We start from the raw sequence: 19,100 nt of genomic DNA, 5'->3' as shown, positions 1-19,100 counted from the left end.
AGCTTGATCGAGCCTGGGCCCTCTTCCTCACGGTGCCAGTCACAGCTGCTATTCTTGGGCGTCCGCCTCATCCTCAAACATGGGAAATCTGGCTTTCAATGACTGAACATACAACCTGTGCCTTTTAAAGATATTTTATTAAAAAAAAAAAAAAGAAAGAAAAACCAAACAAACAAAAAGCCCAACCCAAGAACTCTCGGTTCTGGGAGTCTGGGAGCAGCTTAGGTCTGTGGGGAGGGTGGAACCTGGAAGACAGACAGTGTGGGGGTCTCTGACCCCTGGGAGGAAGAGCAAGAGCCCCGGGGAAGCTGACAGGCAAAGCAGCCTTTCCCAGGGCTCACCCCCCTTCTGCGTGAGGCCTGGGCTCACCCACTTGCAAAAGACAGGTGAGTGGCTCAACCCACAGAAAAAGGCAGGGTGGGCAGTTCCGGACAGGCCTCAGACCTCTTGTTAAGGTCACCAACCAGTCAGGAAGGGGAAAAGGGTGGCCCAGGGCTTGATCGGGCCTACCAGCACCCTCCACGAAGGCGGGGTTCAACTCACCCTAGGGAAGCAGGCTCAGACTGGGAGATGCGGTCCCAAGTAGTGAGCAGAAGGGGCCCTGACGAGGTGGGAGCTGGGGGCAGTTCCCAGGCAGGACTCCCGGTGGGCAGGGTAGGACCCGGACACTTCAGAGCTCAGTGGCCCTGGGGTCCGCGGGGCAGCGCCCGGATGGGCCGGGGCGGAGGATTGTCCAGGACCGGTTCAGGCCGGGCCCGCACGCCGCCCCGGCGCTTTTGCTTGCGCAGCAGGTAGCTCGAGTACTGCACCTCGGGCATGGCCAGCTTGAGGCAGGCCTCGGTGGCTGGCCCGGCGCCGCCGCTGGGCAGGTCGTAGCCCATGATGTCCACCTTGCGGCTGGGCTGCCACGGCTGCAGCTGCTTGGTGCGGATCTGCGCGGCGGGCCGCAGCACGGGCTCCTCGCCGAAGCAGCGCCGCAGCAAGCGCTCCCGGGCCTCGCGCAGCTCACGCGCCTCGCGCTCCACGCAGGCCCGGCCGGCGCTCGCCACGCGGCGCCAGAACGTGGCGTTGAAGTGGTCGTAGAGGCCGGCGTCGAGCGCGTTCCAGGTGCGCGCGGCCCGCGCCAGCGCCGCGGGGATGGCGGCGAGGCGCGAGCTGGCGGCGCGCGCGTTGAGCTTGGCGTAGAGCACGTCGTCCAGGTCCCAGGCCAGCAGGCGCCGCAGCAGCACCAGCGACTCGTCGAAGTATTCGGCGATCATGACGAGCGAGAAGACCTCCTCCACCTGGCGGATGAGGCCCGCCAGGTAGGCGGCGTCGTCGCGCGGGCTGCGCTCGTTGTCGCCGCCCAGGTCGTAGGCCAGCGTGTTGTGAGCGAACATGGCGAAGTGCTCCCCGGCGCGGTAGTAGGCCTCGGGCGCGCGCAGGAAGGCCTCGAGCGACGCGTTGGGCACGCGCCGAAAGGCCGGGCAGTACTGGTTGTAGTAGCTGAAGAGCGACTCGAACATGGCGGCCGGCTCACGCAGGATGGTGACATAGACGGTGCCGGGCGGCATGAGGCGCTCGAGCTCCGCGCGGTCGAAGCGCAGGTGGCTGGCTAGCATGTGCGGTGGCCGCGTGGCTGGGTGCACGAAGTGTGCCGAGAAGTTGCGTGGGTAGCAGAACTGGTGCTCGCAGCTCGGGTGCGGCAGGGCCACCGTCAGGTTGTGGCGCTCGGCGAAGCGGAACAGGATGTTCTGGACGGTGGTGCCTGCGGTCTTGTGCGTCTTCAGGAAGGCCACAGTCATGTGCTTGGGGCGGGGCGGTGAGTCCCGCAGAGGCGGGCAGCTCAGAGGAAACAGCTTGGGGTACCTGCCAAGTCCGGGGTGGGGGGGGTTTGCAGGGGGGAGGAAGTGTGAGAGGGGTGCGTCTCGACCCCTGCCCCTCCCCAAGGACGGTGAGATGGGCACAGAACGGCCCATCCTGGGCTGTATACCCATGGACCCCTAGAGGGGTATGGCAGGCAGCCTCTAAGATGACCCCCAGTGATCCCTGCTGGCCTCTGGGGATTCACTCTCTTGTGTATTTCCCTCCCCATGAGTATCAGCAGGACTTATTGATGCCGTTAGGGAATAGAATAGGGAGAAACGAGGGGATGTCACTCTTGAGATTACATTATAAAAAGACTATGGCTTCTATCTTGGTGTCTCTCTCTCTCTCTCTAGGATAACTCAGGCAGGGAGAAGCAAGCTGCCATACTGTGAGCAGCCCTTATGGGGAAGCATCAGGTGGCAATAGTCCACGAGGTACTGGGCCCTCAGTCTGTCAGCCTGCTTGAAGAACTGAATGCTGCCAGCAACCACATGAGAGAGCTTGGAAGGGGAGCACTTCCAGTCAGACCTTCAGATGAGACTGCATCTTCAGCAGCCAGCTTGATTGCAACTCCATGTGACCTTGAGCCAGAGGTACCCAGCTAAGCCACACATGGATGCCTGACCCACAGAAGCAAGATAATAAATGTTTGATGTGTTCAGGTGCTAAGTTTTGAGGTAATTTGGCCACACAGAAATAGATAACTATTATAAGGACAGAGGCCCTTGGAGATCCTTGAGAAAGTCTACTCTACACCTATAGAAACTGAGGACCAGAAAAAGAATCATTTACGTTTCTGGCAACTCAGATAAAGTCACCATATTCTCTTGTTCTCTGTCTTCTTTCTCATTTTTCCTCTTTCTCTGGCTCCTCATCTTGTTGATGAGTGGCATGGGCTTTGAGGCAATCTATTTGTTAACACGATTCTGTTTAGTTCCCTGGAGCTTCGTTCATTCAGTCAACAAATTTTTTTTGAGCATCTATTATGTGCCAGGCACTGTTCTAGGCTCAAGAATTTTGCTAGTATAAAAAGCAGAGAATACTCTCCTAGCTTTCATGAAGCTTTCATTTCTGTTTCCGTGTTCCTGAAACAAAGGTGCTCGCATCATTACAGATGACCTGTAAATTCCCTTCAGACTTTGAGTTACTCTCATTTCTTTTCTATCCTAAGCATCATGTAATGAGGACTATTCTAAGCACCTTTGAGAACACCACTGAGATTTCCTGTCTGTGGCTGGTTTGGGCTCAGGGTTATATCTACCCAGATGCCCCTCCTAAAGACCAGCAAATCCTCCGACAAGGAGAACTGAGCCCATTCACACCATTCTCATGGGCAGATAATGTAGGAAATGGGAAGCTGAGGTCCTGAAGGGTGCAGGGATTTGTTGGGTTCACATAGCCAGGAGTAGGGCAAGGGCTCCTATTAGTTGTCACATGGTATCCTGTATCAGGATGGCTGACTGGGTCACACATACCATCATTCCCATTCTATAGATGAGGAAACAGGCTCAGAGAAGTGAGGGCATTTGCCCAGCACAGCAGAAGCAATGAGAAGTTGTTTGCAGTCCTTTGGGGAAGGCACTCAGAATGCCGTGGGAAGGACTTGGACTGGATTAGAATCCCAGTTTAGCCACTGACTAACTCTGTGCCTTCAAGCAACCTTTCAATGAAGACCAGTCCCTGCCCAGGGAGGTTGTGTGGATCTAAAGAGAATGTATAAAAAGCACTTTTAAGAATAGGGGGAAGGAGCAAAACCCAGCAGAAGACAGACTCTCCTGGCAGATAGAAGGAATGGGAAGGAGAGCTCCCAGTTCTGTTGCCAACCCGGCAAGAATGCAACTCGCCTGGGTCCCACCCCCACACCAAGGCCCTGCCCCCTTACCAGCTGAGCTGTGCCCCCTGGTGGATGAGGAGGCTTACGGTGCTGCACCCTAGCACCAGCAGCAGGATTTTCCTTCGGCTCATCATCTTGGTGGCCTGCTGCACGTGCTGGAGGATGGGTGGCATGATGGGGTACCCACCCCTGGACCAGCTGGGGCCTCGCTATCCAGGACTCCCTTCACCGGCACTCATGGGGGCTCCTGGGGCTCTGGTAGCAGGGCCAGTATTCCTGAGAGGCCTGGCAGAAGAAGGAGGCAAACAGGTTTGCAGCAGGCAGAGGAGATGGGCTGTGGGCCCCAGCAGGACTGCTGCAAAGGAGAGCTCCAAAGGGTGGGGTGAGCAGAGAAGCCAGAGAAGATCGGATTCCTACCTCCCATTACCAAGACCCTATCTCCACACTGCTCCAGATAACTTAGTCTTGGGTGGAATTACAGGCTCTGGGGTGTGGCCAGCCCTTCAAGCTGTAGCCACTCCTCCCTTGAGCCCTGTCTTGCCTTCTCTGCCTGGCCCTAATTCGTCTTTGTCTTGTGGTCATTTGTATCTGTCTCCCCAGTAGACTTAGCTTAGCACCAGGGCTTGGCTTAAAGCACAGAAGTCTCAATTCAAGGTTTCCCTCCTCCAGGACTCCTTGCCTGACTGCTTCAGCCAAGAGTTGGTCTTGACTCCCCAGAGACTGAGCTCCTCAGAAACCACTAACCAGACCCATGGCTGTCTCGAGTCTCTTGACTTGGGCAAGGGATCAGTACTGTAGGCTTACAACATGTACTATACTGTTACATACTTAATTTCATTCAATGCCCACCACACCCTAACATAGGTATTATTCCCCATTTTGCAGACAAGGAAACTGAGGCCCTAAGTGATGGTGCTACTTGTCCTGCGGTCACACGGCTGTTGGCAGAATCAGGATTCAGACCTGCTCTTTCTGGTTTCAAAGCCCATCCCCCTAGATGTTATGTGTGCTGCTTCCACAGAGAACTGATTTCCCCATCTCTGCTCTAGACTCTGGCAGTTCTGCATGCTTCTGAGCCCTGAGTCTTCCTAGCTGGGGTCCTGCCCTGAGGCCCAAGACCAATAAATCCATGAGGGAAAGAAAGGAAGGACTTGAAATCCCAGAACCCTATCTGGATTTCATCCCCAGACACCTGAAACCCTGGCCGCCCCATCAGCTGACTGTGCAGTGAGAGGTGCCTGGCCAAGGCCATGACATGGCAGCCTGGGAGAGGGGGTGTGTGTGTGTGAATACAGAGGTGCTCCTGCTTGTTGTCCTGCGGAGATTCTCCAGGAGAAGGTGGGCCTCCATCCCAGGTGAGTGGCAGGAGTGAGAGGCGGAAGGGCCTGCTTTCTGGCCAGTCACCTGTCCCCATGTGAATGCCTTGGCTCAAGGGCAGCCTGGACTTTGGCAGTGCTAGTGGAAAGTCAGTTTCAGCAGCAATGCCTGTCTCCCCACTGTTGTAGGGTCTCTGTCTCAGGGGCCTCGGTCTCCAGGTCTGGGTTCAGCTTCAGCCTCACATACACATGTCTGGAAAGGGGAGAGGGAGCCTGGAACCCTGTGGGTATCTGCACATATATGTATGGAACTAGGACACCTGGGTCCCAGGAGGGATGAGGTAATGTAAAAACCTTTGACCATCACGTTCTCCTGGGGCTTGGAGCTTGGTTTCCAGTCCCTCTTCTTTACCATTACCTCCCCCGGCCCCTCATTAATCCTGGATTACATTTAAACCTGTTTGGGTAGAAAGATGTCCTGGTTATGCCTTGCCTTTCTCTCCAGGCCCCATCACCTGGTTTCCTCCACCAGCCTACAGACAGACTTAATCTGCCTGGAGCCGAGGGAGGTGAAGGGTACAGCCACAGAGGGTCAACCAAGGGCATAGCGGAGAAAGCCTAAGGCCCTGCTGTGTTTTCAAGAATTGATAGGGGCAGAGAAGGGCTGGCTTTGTCTGAGCAAGGAAGCCTACAAGAGGAAGTCAGAGCCTGTGGCCTCTGCCACTCATCCTGCCCTGAGGGTTTGGTGACAAGATGGGAGTTTTCAAGGGGGCAGAGTGGAGGGGGGCAACCTATTCTCATCTGTGCTAAACTCACTAAAACTACCCTATTTTCAGTGGACTCTGGGTCACCCAAGGAGGTCAAGCCTGGAGGGAGCTACATTGGGACTTTGCTTGGGGAATGCTTCAACCAGGCCACACAGAGAAGGACGACAGAGTGCTTGGTGGTCCTTTCCATCCCACTCCCCTCCATGTCTTAGCCCTGGGGACCCAGCCAGCCAGATTCCAGTCTGAGGCCCCCTTGGAATAGGGAATCATCAGCACAAGAACTCCCTGGACACCAGCCCTCCAAGGTGGCACCAGTTTCTGCTTGGCCACCATCAGTGATGGGATGCTCACCACCTTCAGATACAGCCTGGTCCATTTTTCTGAGCAGCATCAAGCTGTTCAAAAGTTGTGTCTGGCACAGCTGGGATCAGCCTGCCACCATTAGTGCCCTCCTCAGCTTGTCCCCTTGCACCTTCCACTCCACACGATTCCTAGTGCTGCACTCCTAGACCACACGGGTCATTTTTCTCCATGACAGACCTTCAGGTATTTGAAAACAGTAACCTTGTCTCCTCTTGGTGGGCATTCAGCCAGGCTAAACATTCCAGGTCTTGAGAGAGGGTGCTGCTTGGACACTGGAGGAGGCCTCCCTTCCCTTGGCAAGTTCTCTCCATGATGGCTCCTCTGGAGCTGGAGTCTGAGCACTGGCATCTGGGGAAAGGGGCTGGCTGGGGCTGGATTTAATCTCTGTCATCTCCAGGATGCCGTGGGGTGGGTGGTGGTCTCCTGGCCCCCCGGCTCCGGCCGATCACATGCTTCAAACTACTCCCCTGCTTCCCATGTCTGTTCTCCATGGAGAGAGTTTTCCTCAGCTGTCCCAGACAGGTCAGGATGCCCAGCCTCATCAGAATATCAGTGCTAATTTTAGTCAGAACAATTTACCTCAGGCTGCTGCCTGGTTTTGCAAATTGCTTTCCTTTCTCCAGGGAACCAAAGAAAAAAAAATGGTCTAGCTAGCCAGAGCTTTGAAAACTGGCCTGGACACCCACCCACTCCCAAATGAGCCCTTTTCTCTTTCCATCACAGCCCTAGGGCCAATATAGGTGCTTTTAGAGGAGGAGGGTGTCCTGGCCTGGACCACCGGGCCTGACCGCTGGATGACCTGGAGACTCCATCCTTACTTGAGGATGGCACAGCCCAATGAGTAGGGAGGGAAACTGCCCAGGGCACTAGAAAGGAAGGGGCCAAGGGCTCAGGGGTTTGCAAGTAAGTGGCCCAGGAGATCATGTATCTTTCCACCTCTCTCTTTTTCTTCCTTTTTCCTCCCAGCCTGCTGCCAGGTCCCCCCAGCCCCCTCTCCCTGCCATCCACCCCCACGTCATCCCTGTCTCTGAATTGCCTTCATCCTCCTCTCTCCATCACTACCGCCCCTCCAGCCCCCATTCTTTCAATTTCATCCCCACCTACCCTAGAGATCCCGTCACCAAGATCTGCTCACCATAGGGGATAAGCCAGATTCCCCCTCTCACCCCGGGCCTCCCTCGCGCTCCAGGGGGTAGAACGCCCCCCCCCCCCCCCCCCCCCCCCCCGCCGGGGGGCCCGCCCCCCCCCCCCCCCCCCCCCCCTGGTTTTTCGGGCACTAGGCCCCCACGACACTCTCTCGCCCACCCTCGATCTCTCCGATCTCAGTCCCGGTCCGGTCCACCTCCGTCCCCCAGCCCCAGGCCGGCCACTGCAGTCAGTACTCACGCCGCGGGCTCTGCCTCCGACCCGGGTGGGGGGTGGTCGCCGCTATCTCCCAACCCTTGTCCCGAAATCCAGTGCGGATCGGAGGGCGCCGGGGGCCCTGAGCGCCGAGTGCCGGTTCGCTCGCCTCTCCGCGCCTGGATGGGATCAGGTGGCGGCTCTGATCCTCTCGGCTCTGCCGGCCGCCCGCCCCCCATCGCACACCGGAGGCGGGGCGGGGGCGGGGGCCCGGCAGCCGTGCCGGGGAGGGGGAGGGGGAGGGGAAGGGGAGGGGGCAGCTCTGACTCTCGTGCTGCCCAGGAACAATCTCCGGGTGGCGTCTTCGGATGCGGGCATCGTCTGGCAACCTTGCAGAGACTGGACACCAATGTGGTCAGCTCCTTGCTCTCCACAGAAGGGGAAACTGAGGCCCAGAAGGTATCTGGATACTCTGGCGTTGCTGGGCATTCCGGGTTCCACAGGCCAACCTTGGGCTGGTGGGTCCTGGGGGAGTTAGAGACCCAGGTACCTCTGCAAGCACCCACATGCTTCCTCCCTCCTCTCCTTCTCTTCTGTCCACCTCCAGTAGAGAAGCTCCAGCCTGAAGTCTGGTCCCATCTGCCCTTGCACTCCTGGGGACCCTTTCCTTCCAGCCCTTGCTGCTGACCCACTCCTACTCTCCAGCTGCACTCCAGACCCACTCACTCCTGACCAGAGCTAAATTTAGCACTTTGTATTGAGAATCAGAGAACCCAAGTTCAACCCTTGTTGAACTTAAGACCCAGCGTCAAGAACCAAGTCCCTGGGCCTGGATACTTTCAGCTCTCCAATAGAGAGCTGTTCTTGGAGCTGCCCGAGACTGCAGAGATGATACATGTGAAGGCTCTGTGTAAACTCCCATGGAGTTGTGTGTGTGTGTGTGGGGGGGGTGGTCCTGAATTTTCTGCCTTCTTAGGCCTTAGCTCCTACCCCCTGGGAGCTGGGTAGCAGTACCTCCCAAAATAATGCCAGACACCAACAGCCCCACATGTAGTTCATTGGTTCTCACGGACCCCTGCTTTCTCCTCCCCTTTTGGCCTAGTATGGCAAGGATCCTGGAGCTGGGACAGCTGCCCAAACCAGGACTGGAAGGGATTGGATTCCATTCTAGCCCCACACAGGTAGCTATTGTGTGAGGATCCTTGTTAAGAGGTAGAGTGGAATGGGGACTTGGAGTCAGGAGAACTGCTTGTGGTCCCAGTTTGGCCTCTTGGGAATGTCAACTTCTCTCTGCCCCTGGTTCCCCTCTGCACAATGGGAGGTGCTGCCCTGCCTGGGTCCCAGGGCTCTTATGATGAGGCCGCACTTGTCCCTTTCTGGCCCTAGCTACATTACCTCCTCACCCATCAGACTTTAGTTTATCTTGCCTCAGCGACCCCTATCACCTTCCCCAGCACATACACATGCCTAGGGCCCTGCAGCCTCAGATGCCCTGCCAGTAGCTCTCCAGTTACAGGGAGCAGAAAGGTGCTTCCTTTGGGTCAGGAATGGTTCTTCCTGTGTGTGCTGACAAGCTGGAGGGGAGAGCACCACTGTTTTTTCTTCTGTCCCTTCTGGGTCTGGCTTCTCCTTTGGGAGTATCTGGAGCCTGGGATGGTGGTGGTGAAGGAAAGAGGCAGGATCCAGTCTTAGGCAGGAGGAAAGAGAATTTCCTAGCTAGGGCTACAATGTGAGCAACCTTCCTGGCGCAGTCCTTTTCTGGTTCTCCTAAACCTGGCACCCCATTGTTTTTCCCCCTGCTCTCACCTACTTCTCTTTGGGAGGCAGTCAGTGAAATGGAGCATGCTGGAAAGAAGATAGGGTGTGGGTGTGTGGGGAAAATGAGACTTTACCAGCTCTCTCACCACACACACACACACACACACACACACACACACACACACGCAGTGAACCTTTCGGTGAGAGGGCAGGGCTGGAATGGGAAGGGCATCTCAGAACTAGTGGCGGAGGTGGGGAGAGACACGGAATTGACGGGTCAGGCTAGGGAGAGGTGGAAGCTGGACAGGCAGGGGGCATCTGCTCATCCCTCCCTCAGGCGCACAGGCGGCTGCTGTTGGTGGTGGTGGGGCAAGGGAGGCAGCGTCGACTCCACCAGTGGGCTGGTGGGAACGAGGGGAGAAAAAGCCCTGAGCTCATTTTCGGGACTAAAAAATTTGCAAATCCCGTCGCCCGCAAGACCGTTTCGTTTGTTTGTGTGTTTTTTCCCCATTAATCATTACTGAGCGCCACTTGAACGCCAGGTGCTGCCAGACAGTAAAAAGGCCAGGTCTCTGCTCACGTTCTTGGGGAGGAGGTGAGGCAAAGGAGCAAGAAAGACTTTAAACAAATGGTAGATGTTTGTACGTGTTATGGGAGCTCCACGGAAGGAAAGGAAAGCGGGAGAAAGCCTAGTGGAGACATTTTAGCCGGCCTGATAGGTGGAAAAAGGGGCTTAAGTGTGGCCCTTCCCCCAGGTCGGCAGCTGGAGCTCAGCCCGCTCCTCTCCGGCTCCGATCCTCTTTCAGCCCATTCATCCATGCGTGGGCCGGGGGTGGGCGGGCAGACAATCAGATACTGTTTTATCACAGGCATCGGCTGCAACCTCCCGCTTGGCGCCCGCAATGCGCGGCCGCCGGCGGAATCAGTCCTTCAGGACTCCCTGAGGAACGTAAGCGCTCCGGCCTCTAAACGCCTGAGCTGGAAGTCGGGTCGGAAGGCTGGAGATCCGCGCTCCGGCAGGTCAGACGCGGAAAGCACGCCTTTCGGGCGGGACCATCTGTCCCCGCAGCCCCGCCCCCGCCTCGGCTCCCAGCGTTCCCGGTGCTTCAGCCTGGCACAGTTCTCACGGAGTCGAACCCGCTGAGAACGGGACCTGCGTACTACAACTCCCAGAAGGCCTCGCGGCCAGGCCGCTGGGGAACCCTTGGAGATCCGCAGGGGCTGGGCCTCAACGCGAACGGCCTGTCAATCGTCCCGCGGACGTGGCGTACGGCGCTGCCGGAAGTTCCGGGAAGTGGGCCCCAGATCTGGCTCGAACTTCCGGGTTGGTCGCGCGCCTTCTTGCGGCTAAAATGGCGGCCGAGCATCCCGAGCCTCCCAAAGGAGAGTTGCAGCTGCCGCCGCCGCCACCTCCTGGGCACTATGGCGCTTGGGCTGCCCAGGAGCTTCAGGCCAAATTGGCAGAGATCGGAGCTCCGATCCAGGGTGAGGAACTCGGGAGGTCAAGAGATGGGGCAGCGTAGGCCTAAGGGAGAAGCGGAGCCTGGTTACCCCGGAGACCCGGGGGCGGGGGGAGGGGCGGAGGCGGACCGCTGGGGCCTGACTTGGTCCCTCTGGCCTGCTCGCCCTGACCTACCCCATTGATCCTGTGCTTTGCCCAGCAGGGAGTCGCGAGGAGCTAGTGGAGCGGCTGCAGACCTACACCCGCCAGGTGAGTGTTGGCGGGACATCAGGGGAGGCCGAGTGTCTGGAGAAGGCCTTCGTGACCCCTCACCACTCGGTCTTAGTTCTACACAGCAAGCAGGGGTTTGCTGTTTCTGCTGGTTTTTGCCATTACCTGACCAGTTGTAATCGTTTCTAAATATGTTGGTACTCTCCAGTGCCTAGCTCAAGCTCCAGCAGATAGGCACTGGGTACATTTTGTTGAATGAATGGGAGTGAATGTCGTTTTGTGGAACAGCTCTTCTTGGACTGACCTGGAGTCCTTTCTGTTTTCCAGACGGGCATCGTGCTGAATCGGCCAGTTCTGAGAGGTGAAGATGGGGACAAAGCTGCTCCCCCTCCCATGTCGGCACAGGTAAGGGGGTTGTTCCACTTTATGAGATGACTTTTGTTCAGGGTAGTCTCTCTCAGTGTATTGGGGATGCAACTAACAGGTTGGACAGGGAGTAATGGCAGCTCTTCAGATCTCCCTTGGTCCTGATCCTTATCACCTTACCCAATGTCTGCTTCTCCAAATTCTACCTGTCGTTCAAGGTTCGGCTTAAGTGAGCTGGAAGCCTGACTTGATTCTCTTTCAGCTGGAAAGAACTCTTTGCCTTCCAGGGCACAGTTTCCATTTTGTTCAGTGAGACATAAAGGCTCATTCTTTGACTTGATTTCGTAGCCTTTACATTTAGTGAGTCATTGGGACACACTAGCTCCAGTTTATTTAAGCCTTCTCAACTTTCATGTCCTTTCTGAGCCAGGATTTGAATTTTTCTCTAGAACAGTGGCTCTGACCTGGGAACTGTTGGCTTCTGTGTGTGGGATGAGGAGTTCCCAGGCGGCCTTTAGAGGTGTCCTCGAATTTCCTGAAATTGTATGCAAAACCTGCGTTCATGGTTTTCCGGGGAGAGAGTCAATAGCTTTCCTTGGTTGGTGCCCCAAAGTTAGCATCTTCTGTCGGTATTGCTACAGAGTATTCTTTTCTTGCATTCGGGAATTATTTGTCATTTGACTTTTAATTCTAGCACCTGGCTCATAGTAGATCCCCAGCAAATGTCTGCAGGAGGTAAACGTTTCCTAGTTTATGTTCACATTTTTTTCCACAGCTTTCTGGGATTCCCATGCCGCCGCCACCCATGGGACTCCCCCCTCTGCAGCCTCCTCCACCACCCCCACCACCTCCACCAGGCCTTGGCCTTGGCTTTCCTATGGCAGTTGGGCCCCGCCCACCAAACTTGGGGCCGCCACCTCCCCTCCGGGTGGGTGAACCTGTGGCTCTGTCAGAGGAGGAGCGGCTGAAGCTGGCGCAGCAACAGGCAGCATTGCTGATGCAGCAAGAGGAGCGTGCCAAGCAGGTAGGGCAGATGGCAGCTTCGGTGTGGGTCTCATCAGGGTCCTAAAGGGGAAGTGGAGCCTCAGAGAGAGCTAGATCCTGGGGCTGAGCCTTCTGGGAGGGTCTGGACCAAAGACTAGAACATAGGCCCTCAGTGGGAAGAGGACCCCAGGAAGCAGAGTTGTGACAGCCTGGCCTGAGGGATGGTGGTGCTGATGTGAGCTTGTTTTCTTTTTTAAGCAGGGAGATCATTCACTGAAGGAACATGAGCTCTTGGAGCAGCAGAAGCGGGTAATGTCCCCCAACCTTTGGCCTGATGGTCCAGTCCCTTGGCTGTCACGTCTAGTGCTTAGTGTCCAAAACAAGATACACCATGCAAATTTTCTGTGGAGGTTACCTCATCCTTAAGTTCCAGTATCTTCCAAATAATCCCATCTTTTCTGGAGCCCAGGGATTGGTAAACTGCAGACTGTGACCTGATTCTGTATGGTCTGCGAGTTAAGAATGGTTTTTCTATCTTTAGAGGATTGTTAAGAAAATTAGCAAACCAAGAACATACTACAGTCCTTGCAACGGCCCATAAAGTTTAAGATACTTATTGTTTAGCCTATTACAGAAGAAGTTTGGTGATTCCTGTTAGTCTCTTGTGATGTTGTTTTAGGTACCTACAAGAGGACCCTGGATTCATTTAGTCAATTGTGTTATATTTAGACTGAACGTGGTAGATGTAGTTAGAGAATGATACAGAAGACATTCAGTCCCAGAGGGGTGTTCTATCAGTTGTTCCCTAGTGCATTACCGGGAGTATTAGAAGGTAGGCATTAACGGGAATAGATATGAAATTATGAAGTGCTATTTTTGCTTAGATTGTGCTAGATCTTTTTTTTTTTTTAAAGGTTTTATTTATTTATTTGATAGAGACATAGCGAGAGAGGGAACACAAGCAGGGGGAGTGGGGGAGGGAGAAGAAGGCTTCCTGCTAAGCAGGGAGCCCGGTGCAGGGCTCCATCCTAGGACGCTGGGATCATGACCTGAGCCGAAGGCAGACGCTTAACGACTGAGCCACCCAGGCGTCCCTAGATTGTGCTAGATCTTGAGGAGCAGGTGTAAGAAAAGAATTCATTGTTCCTTAGAAATAACTTAATCTCTTGGGGAAGAGAACTCTTGTTAAAAAATAGAAGGCTGTGTGTAGCTAAATGTTAAATTCTCTGGTAGAAACCAGGAGTTTCCCGGGGTTTTTTTGGTGTTATTTCCAGGGATTTTCTTTTGTGATGAGAGGCTTCCTCCATTTGGATCAGTAGCCTGGAAGGGTGGGGGTGGTGAGGATGTGTGAACTCGAGTGATACCTGATTGTTCTCTTTGGGCCTGTTGGCTAAAAGCCTGCATTTGCCAGAGGCTGCCTGCCCAATGGATTTCCAAGCTGTGTCTTCACTCTCACATCTCTCTTGTAGGCAGCTGTGCTTCTGGAGCAGGAACGGCAGCAGGAGATTGCCAAGATGGGCACCCCAGTGCCTCGGCCCCCACAAGACATGGGCCAGATTGGTGTTCGTACTCCTCTGGGTCCTCGAGGTAAGACCCTGGAAATGGAAGGGAAGGGAAGGGAAAAGAATGTGTTTGAAAAATCCTAAACGTCAGTACGTATTCTATGAAGGGCATGTAGTTCAATGAATTGTCGTAAACTGAACAACTCATAAAACCAGCACCAGGACCAAAAACCAAAATGATACTAATACCTCAAAAGCTCTCTTAGGCTTCCTTCTAGCCAGCCCCCTCTCCCTAAGGCCATCACACTGACCTTTAGCAAGGAAGGTAATTTTTAAAATGCGTGTTTTGTCTCTTCTGACATTGGAGTTCTTTCTTCTCACAGTTGCTGCTCCAGTGGGCCCCACTCCCACTGTTTTGCCCATGGGAGCCCCAGTTCCCCGGCCTCGTGGTCCCCCACCACCCCCTGGAGATGAGAATAGAGAGGTGAGATCGGTGATTTCTTTCTAGGGTCAGGAGAATGTGGTTTAGGAGGGGACTGTTTCTGGATATTTAGAGAAGGATTCTGAGAGGAGATAAGAGGACTTCCAGAGGTGGGGGGTGGGGGAGAGCCATATTTAGTTAAGCATATTTGGGTAGGGCAGGAAGTAGGGTTTGGGAGACATTTCTGGGGCAGGGTTCTGAGGTTTACTCTGAGGGGTACCGAGGGATGATTGGGTCCGGTTAGTACTGTTGTTAGCTGCTATTTACATCGCCTGGCTGGCAGTCTTTCTAGTTTAAGAGGTAGAAATCCTGACATCATTTCCTGTGTCTGGGTTGTTTCTGGCAGATGGATGATCCCTCTGTGGGACCCAAGATCCCCCAGGCTTTGGAAAAGATCCTGCAGCTGAAGGAGAGCCGCCAGGAAGAGATGAACTCTCAACAGGGTGAGTGTGTTGTGTCCCGAGGGCTGCAGGGCAGAATCTGGAGAGGCCAAGGCTGAGTCTGCGTTCCTCCATCCTTTCCCCCTGAGGAGGCTTTGAGAGAGAAACTGGCCCTTGGTAAAGAGGAGTTACTGTGGGCGAGTGTCAGGGTACTAGGGTGAGGGGACTGATGGCCGCCTTTCTTCTTTGCAGAGGAAGAGGAAATGGAAACAGACACTCGCTCGTCCCTGGGCCAGTCAGCTTCAGAGACTGAGGAGGACACCGTGTCTGTATCCAAGAAAGAGGTATGGGATGGAGCCGAATCTGGAAGGAATGTTTGGAGATGGTATTTGGGCACTAAAGTGACACCATTTCAGGGTGTTCAATAAATAATAGCTGCTATTTCGTGTCAGTTCCCGTCCTAAGCTTCTTGCAAATATCTTGTGTTTAATACTCATAAATTCTTGGAGTTCAGAGTACTGTGTGTGCCTACGTTTTATAGCTGCAAACAGGTTCTAAGAGGTACAGGAATTTACCGAGAGGCATACAGCTTGAGAGGAGCAGAACGTTAGAGTCTGACTTCAAGGTCTCTTTCCTCCGTCACTTGGGGAAATTGGATGAGGAGATTGGGGGGGGCAGGCTTGGTGCTTGGATTCTCTGACCCGGTTGGTTTTCCTTCTTTTGCAAGAAAAACCGGAAGCGTCGGAACCGAAAGAAGAAGAAAAAGCCCCAGCGGGTTCGGGGGGCGTCATCTGAGAGTTCTGGGGACCGAGAGAAAGAGTCAACCCGGTCCCGTGGCTCTGACTCCCCAGCAGCTGACGTTGAAATTGAGTATGTGACTGAAGAACCTGAAATTTATGAACCCAACTTCATCTTCTTCAAGAGGATTTTTGAGGCTTTCAAGGTACAAGGAGCCCCGCATTGGGAAGGGGCAGGGATGAGGAAAGACAGGGTAAGGAGGGCATCTTTTCAGGGCTGGGTTCAGGAACTAAGGAGGGACACAGGGCTTGGGTTTCCACATTGTCTGCCTCCTCAGCTCACTGATGACGTGAAGAAGGAGAAGGAGAAGGAGCCAGAGAAACTTGACAAACTGGAGAACTCTGCGGCCCCCAAGAAGAAGGGCTTTGAGGAGGAGCACAAGGACAGTGATGACGATAGCAGTGATGACGAACAGGTGGGGCCCCCGTGCTGCTGGTGGGGAGGTAGGGCCTCGGGACAGATGGCTGAGATGCATCCAGTGAGGGACCATGGTGAACTCCTGCAAAGGAGAATCCCTTTGAGGTGAGCCGGGCAGTAGGATTCACACCTGATAGTCCTGCTCAAAAGAAATGATGGTTTTGCTGTAGGAAAAGAAGCCAGAAGCCCCCAAGTTGTCCAAGAAAAAGTTGCGCCGAATGAATCGCTTCACCGTGGCTGAGCTCAAGCAGGTGAGACCCCAGCTGATCTAGCAGATCTAGAGCGTGGCTGGGAGACCGCATGAGGAGCTCATAAAAATGCATAGGGGTTTTGTTTTGGGGTGGGGAGGAGGGCTTTGAAGGAGGCCTGGGTGACTTAGGCATGTGTCCTCTGAGGAAGAGAAAGAGAGAGTCTTAGAGCTGAGAGGTTAGGGCTTTCTAGTGGCACGTTGCTGTGTTTTCCAGCTTGTGGCTCGGCCTGACGTTGTGGAGATGCATGATGTCACCGCACAGGACCCCAAGCTCTTGGTTCACCTCAAGGCCACGCGGAATTCTGTGCCTGTACCACGCCACTGGTGTTTTAAGCGCAAGTACCTCCAGGGCAAACGAGGCATTGAGAAGCCCCCCTTTGAGCTGCCAGACTTCATCAAACGCACAGGCATCCAGGAGATGCGGGAGGCCCTGCAGGAGAAGGTAAGGGACTGGCCAGGGCTCAGATCCGCCCTGCAGATCCACATCTTTAATAGCAGCCTATTTCAAAATCGTGAGTGTGGTTCCCAAAGTCTACCTACTTGTTAACTGTCTAATTATCCGTTCTCCAGAAATCAGCACTGCATATGACAGAGGGCGGGAAGGGTGGGAGGAGAAGGCATCAGCTTGTGAAAGGCAGACCTGGCCTCGATGTTCAGAGCTAGCTCTCCTGCCCCATGCTGAGACTTCTGATTCCACGTGGCTCCGTTTCCCCCCTTGTCTCCCCATTCCTCCTCTGCCTGCACTTAGCCAGCTCTTGGATCTGCGCATGGTGACTCCTTTTCCTGCAGGTGGCTTTTGGCTGTGTCTGCAGTTCCCTGTTCCCAATGTGAGCCTGATGCACTTTGTGGCTAGAGGTTCATGGTGGTTGTGTAACTTCTTAGATTTAAATTTTTGAGTTAAATACTTTGAATAGATAATATTTGTGTGTACTGCAAAAAATTTGGGAGGTCCAAAAGTACATGATGAAAACTGTCTTCCACTTAGACTCCAGTCACCTAGTTCTGTCCAGAGGCAGCTAATGAGGTCAGTCTGTTGATCAGATGGCTTGAAAAAATATTTATCAATGTATATAGCTGAAGATGATTTTACATGACACATCTATTTTGTTCAACATGGATTGTGTAATTTTGAGGGGTTTGAGCAGGAATGATTTTGGTAGCTTCTGGAATGAGATACATGAGGTTTTCCTCCCCTTCCTTCCTTCCTTCCTTCCTTCCTTCCTTCCTTCCTTCCTTCCTTCCTTCCTTTTTCCTTCCGAGAAAGCAAGAGACAGAGCACGGGTGGAGGGGGACGGGCAGAGGGAGAGGGAGAAGCAGACTCCCTGCTGAGCAGGGAGCCCGATGCGGGCCTCCATCCCAGGACCCGGGGATCATGACCTGAGCCGAAGGCAGGTGCTTAACTGAGTCACCTAGGCGCCCCTCCCTTTATTTCGTTTGGGAGCGGGGAGCCAGATCTATGAAGGGTCAAACTTGGTGAATACCTTTTATGACCTGTCTTCTGGAATTCCCCACAGGAAGAACAGAAGACCATGAAGTCCAAAATGCGAGAGAAGGTTCGGCCCAAGATGGGGAAGATTGACATTGACTACCAGAAACTGCACGATGCTTTCTTCAAGTGGCAGACCAAGCCAAAGCTGACCATCCACGGGGACCTGTACTATGAGGTTCGGGTGTGGGGGCTTGGGAGAGAAGACTGGGCCTTTGGTCATGGCTGTATAACTCTTGGTTGGAAAGGCTTTCCCAGCTGGTACAGTGGCTCCTTTCCTCAGCCTTAGGATTGTTCCTTAACTCCCCTGCATGGAGTGGAATTTGAAATCTTAAAATGAGGTAGTTTTTTCTGGAGGAGAGGTTTAGTCCATGTTTTTAAAGTGACGACTGGATAAGGGGCAGAGTCGCCAAGTGGTAGATGCTCTTAGGAAAATAGTATTTTTTTTTTCCTGATCCTTGAAATAGCAGTCACCACGATATTAGGGAATTTTTGAGATGGAAGGATCTTGGCGATCATCCTGTCAAGTGCCCTCATTTTACAGATGAGAAGGCACGTCCTAAATCAGGCCGTGTTCTTCTAGTGGGTTAATGTTAGCACTGTGAGTCTTGCTTTTCCCCTCCTTCCTGGCCTTTATTCCTTTTCCTACTCTAGCCAGGGAAAGGAGTGATGAGAATCAACAGGCACTAGGGCAGCTCTCAGTGGGATTTTGTTTGTGGTGTGGATTGGGACTTCTCATCTTTGCTCCCCTAGTCTCTTGCCATTGAATTCCCAGTGTGTGTCTGGCATTCATAAGGCGGTGTGCTCTGCTTTTTTCTCAGGGGAAAGAGTTTGAGACACGACTGAAGGAGAAGAAGCCAGGAGATCTGTCTGACGAGCTAAGGATTTCCCTTGGGATGCCAGTAGGACCAGTGAGTGCCAGTTACCTGACTGGGGAAGCCAAGAAGAGAGTGGGAATTGGGGCAGAAGGAGACAAGGACAGGGTTGGGCAGATGGTATCTTGTTCTCTTTTTCCTGCAGAATGCTCACAAGGTCCCTCCCCCGTGGCTGATTGCCATGCAGCGATATGGACCACCCCCGTCGTACCCCAACCTGAAAATTCCGGGGCTGAACTCGCCCATCCCCGAGGTGAGCACTGGCCTTTCATTCTTAGCTGCCTCTGCTTTTTTAACTAGAGGATGGGTTTTTTTTTTGGTTTTGTTTTTTTGTTGTTGTTCTTCTCTCATCCCACCCCACCATGTCTTTTTTTTTTTTTAATAGTAGTATTTGTTTGCTAAAAAACCTGACATGCTCTCACCATAAAACAGTCAATGAGAATTGACAGTTTCCAAAGGTGAAAAAAATCACCTATAATTTCACCACTCAGAAATAAGCAGATTTAAATTTGGTGAATGTGTTTCCAGATATCTCTCTGATACATACATGGCTGGACAGATAGAAATAATTTTATCTCAAGAATGGCCTTATGCTTTTATTTTTTTTTTTAAGATTTTATTTATTTATTTATTTATTTATTTATTTATTTATTTATTTATTT

The 19,100-nt window shown here is 53.6% G+C and overlaps 2 protein-coding genes across 4 annotated transcripts in view; one reads left to right on the top strand and one right to left on the bottom strand.

The window, feature by feature from the left end:
- Positions 1–118: 118 nt before the first annotated feature.
- GAL3ST3 (galactose-3-O-sulfotransferase 3) lies at positions 119–7,692 on the bottom strand. Its single transcript, XM_025878699.2, has 3 exons — positions 7,515–7,692; positions 3,731–3,967; positions 119–1,848 (listed from the first exon to the last, which is right to left on the bottom strand). The coding sequence occupies exons 2-3, from the start codon at positions 3,853–3,855 to the stop codon at positions 678–680; spliced, it is 1,296 nt and encodes a 431-aa protein (XP_025734484.1). The 5' UTR covers positions 3,856–3,967; positions 7,515–7,692; the 3' UTR covers positions 119–677.
- A 2,852-nt stretch (positions 7,693–10,544) lies between these two features.
- The window catches only part of SF3B2 (splicing factor 3b subunit 2), a 14,405-nt gene continuing 5,849 nt past the window's right edge, over positions 10,545–19,100 (top strand). Inside the window, exons 1-16 of one of the 3 annotated variants that reach the window (XM_025878472.2) lie at positions 10,545–10,712; positions 10,889–10,938; positions 11,227–11,304; positions 12,041–12,289; positions 12,511–12,558; positions 13,719–13,836; positions 14,135–14,235; positions 14,579–14,675; positions 14,865–14,956; positions 15,340–15,555; positions 15,688–15,825; positions 15,998–16,078; positions 16,292–16,519; positions 17,592–17,741; positions 18,385–18,474; positions 18,584–18,691. In XM_025878472.2, the coding sequence (XP_025734257.1) occupies positions 10,580–10,712; positions 10,889–10,938; positions 11,227–11,304; positions 12,041–12,289; positions 12,511–12,558; positions 13,719–13,836; positions 14,135–14,235; positions 14,579–14,675; positions 14,865–14,956; positions 15,340–15,555; positions 15,688–15,825; positions 15,998–16,078; positions 16,292–16,519; positions 17,592–17,741; positions 18,385–18,474; positions 18,584–18,691 (1,977 nt within the window). In that variant the 5' untranslated portion in view covers positions 10,545–10,579. Of the gene's footprint in view, positions 10,713–10,888; positions 10,939–11,226; positions 11,305–12,040; positions 12,290–12,507; positions 12,559–13,718; positions 13,837–14,134; positions 14,236–14,578; positions 14,676–14,864; positions 14,957–15,339; positions 15,556–15,687; positions 15,826–15,997; positions 16,079–16,291; positions 16,520–17,591; positions 17,742–18,384; positions 18,475–18,583; positions 18,692–19,100 lie in introns of all 3 variants that reach the window. The other 2 variants (XM_025878471.2, XM_025878470.2) reach the window with 2 other exon arrangements.

Source organism: Callorhinus ursinus, unplaced genomic scaffold, assembly GCF_003265705.2.
Source record: "Callorhinus ursinus isolate GAN/ISIS: 27379988/994484 unplaced genomic scaffold, GSC_fseal_2.0 scaffold51, whole genome shotgun sequence".
Classification (NCBI taxonomy): Eukaryota; Metazoa; Chordata; class Mammalia; order Carnivora; family Otariidae; genus Callorhinus; species Callorhinus ursinus.
Note: the sequence above shows the minus strand (reverse complement) of the source record. Positions and strands in the feature narration are given on the sequence as shown.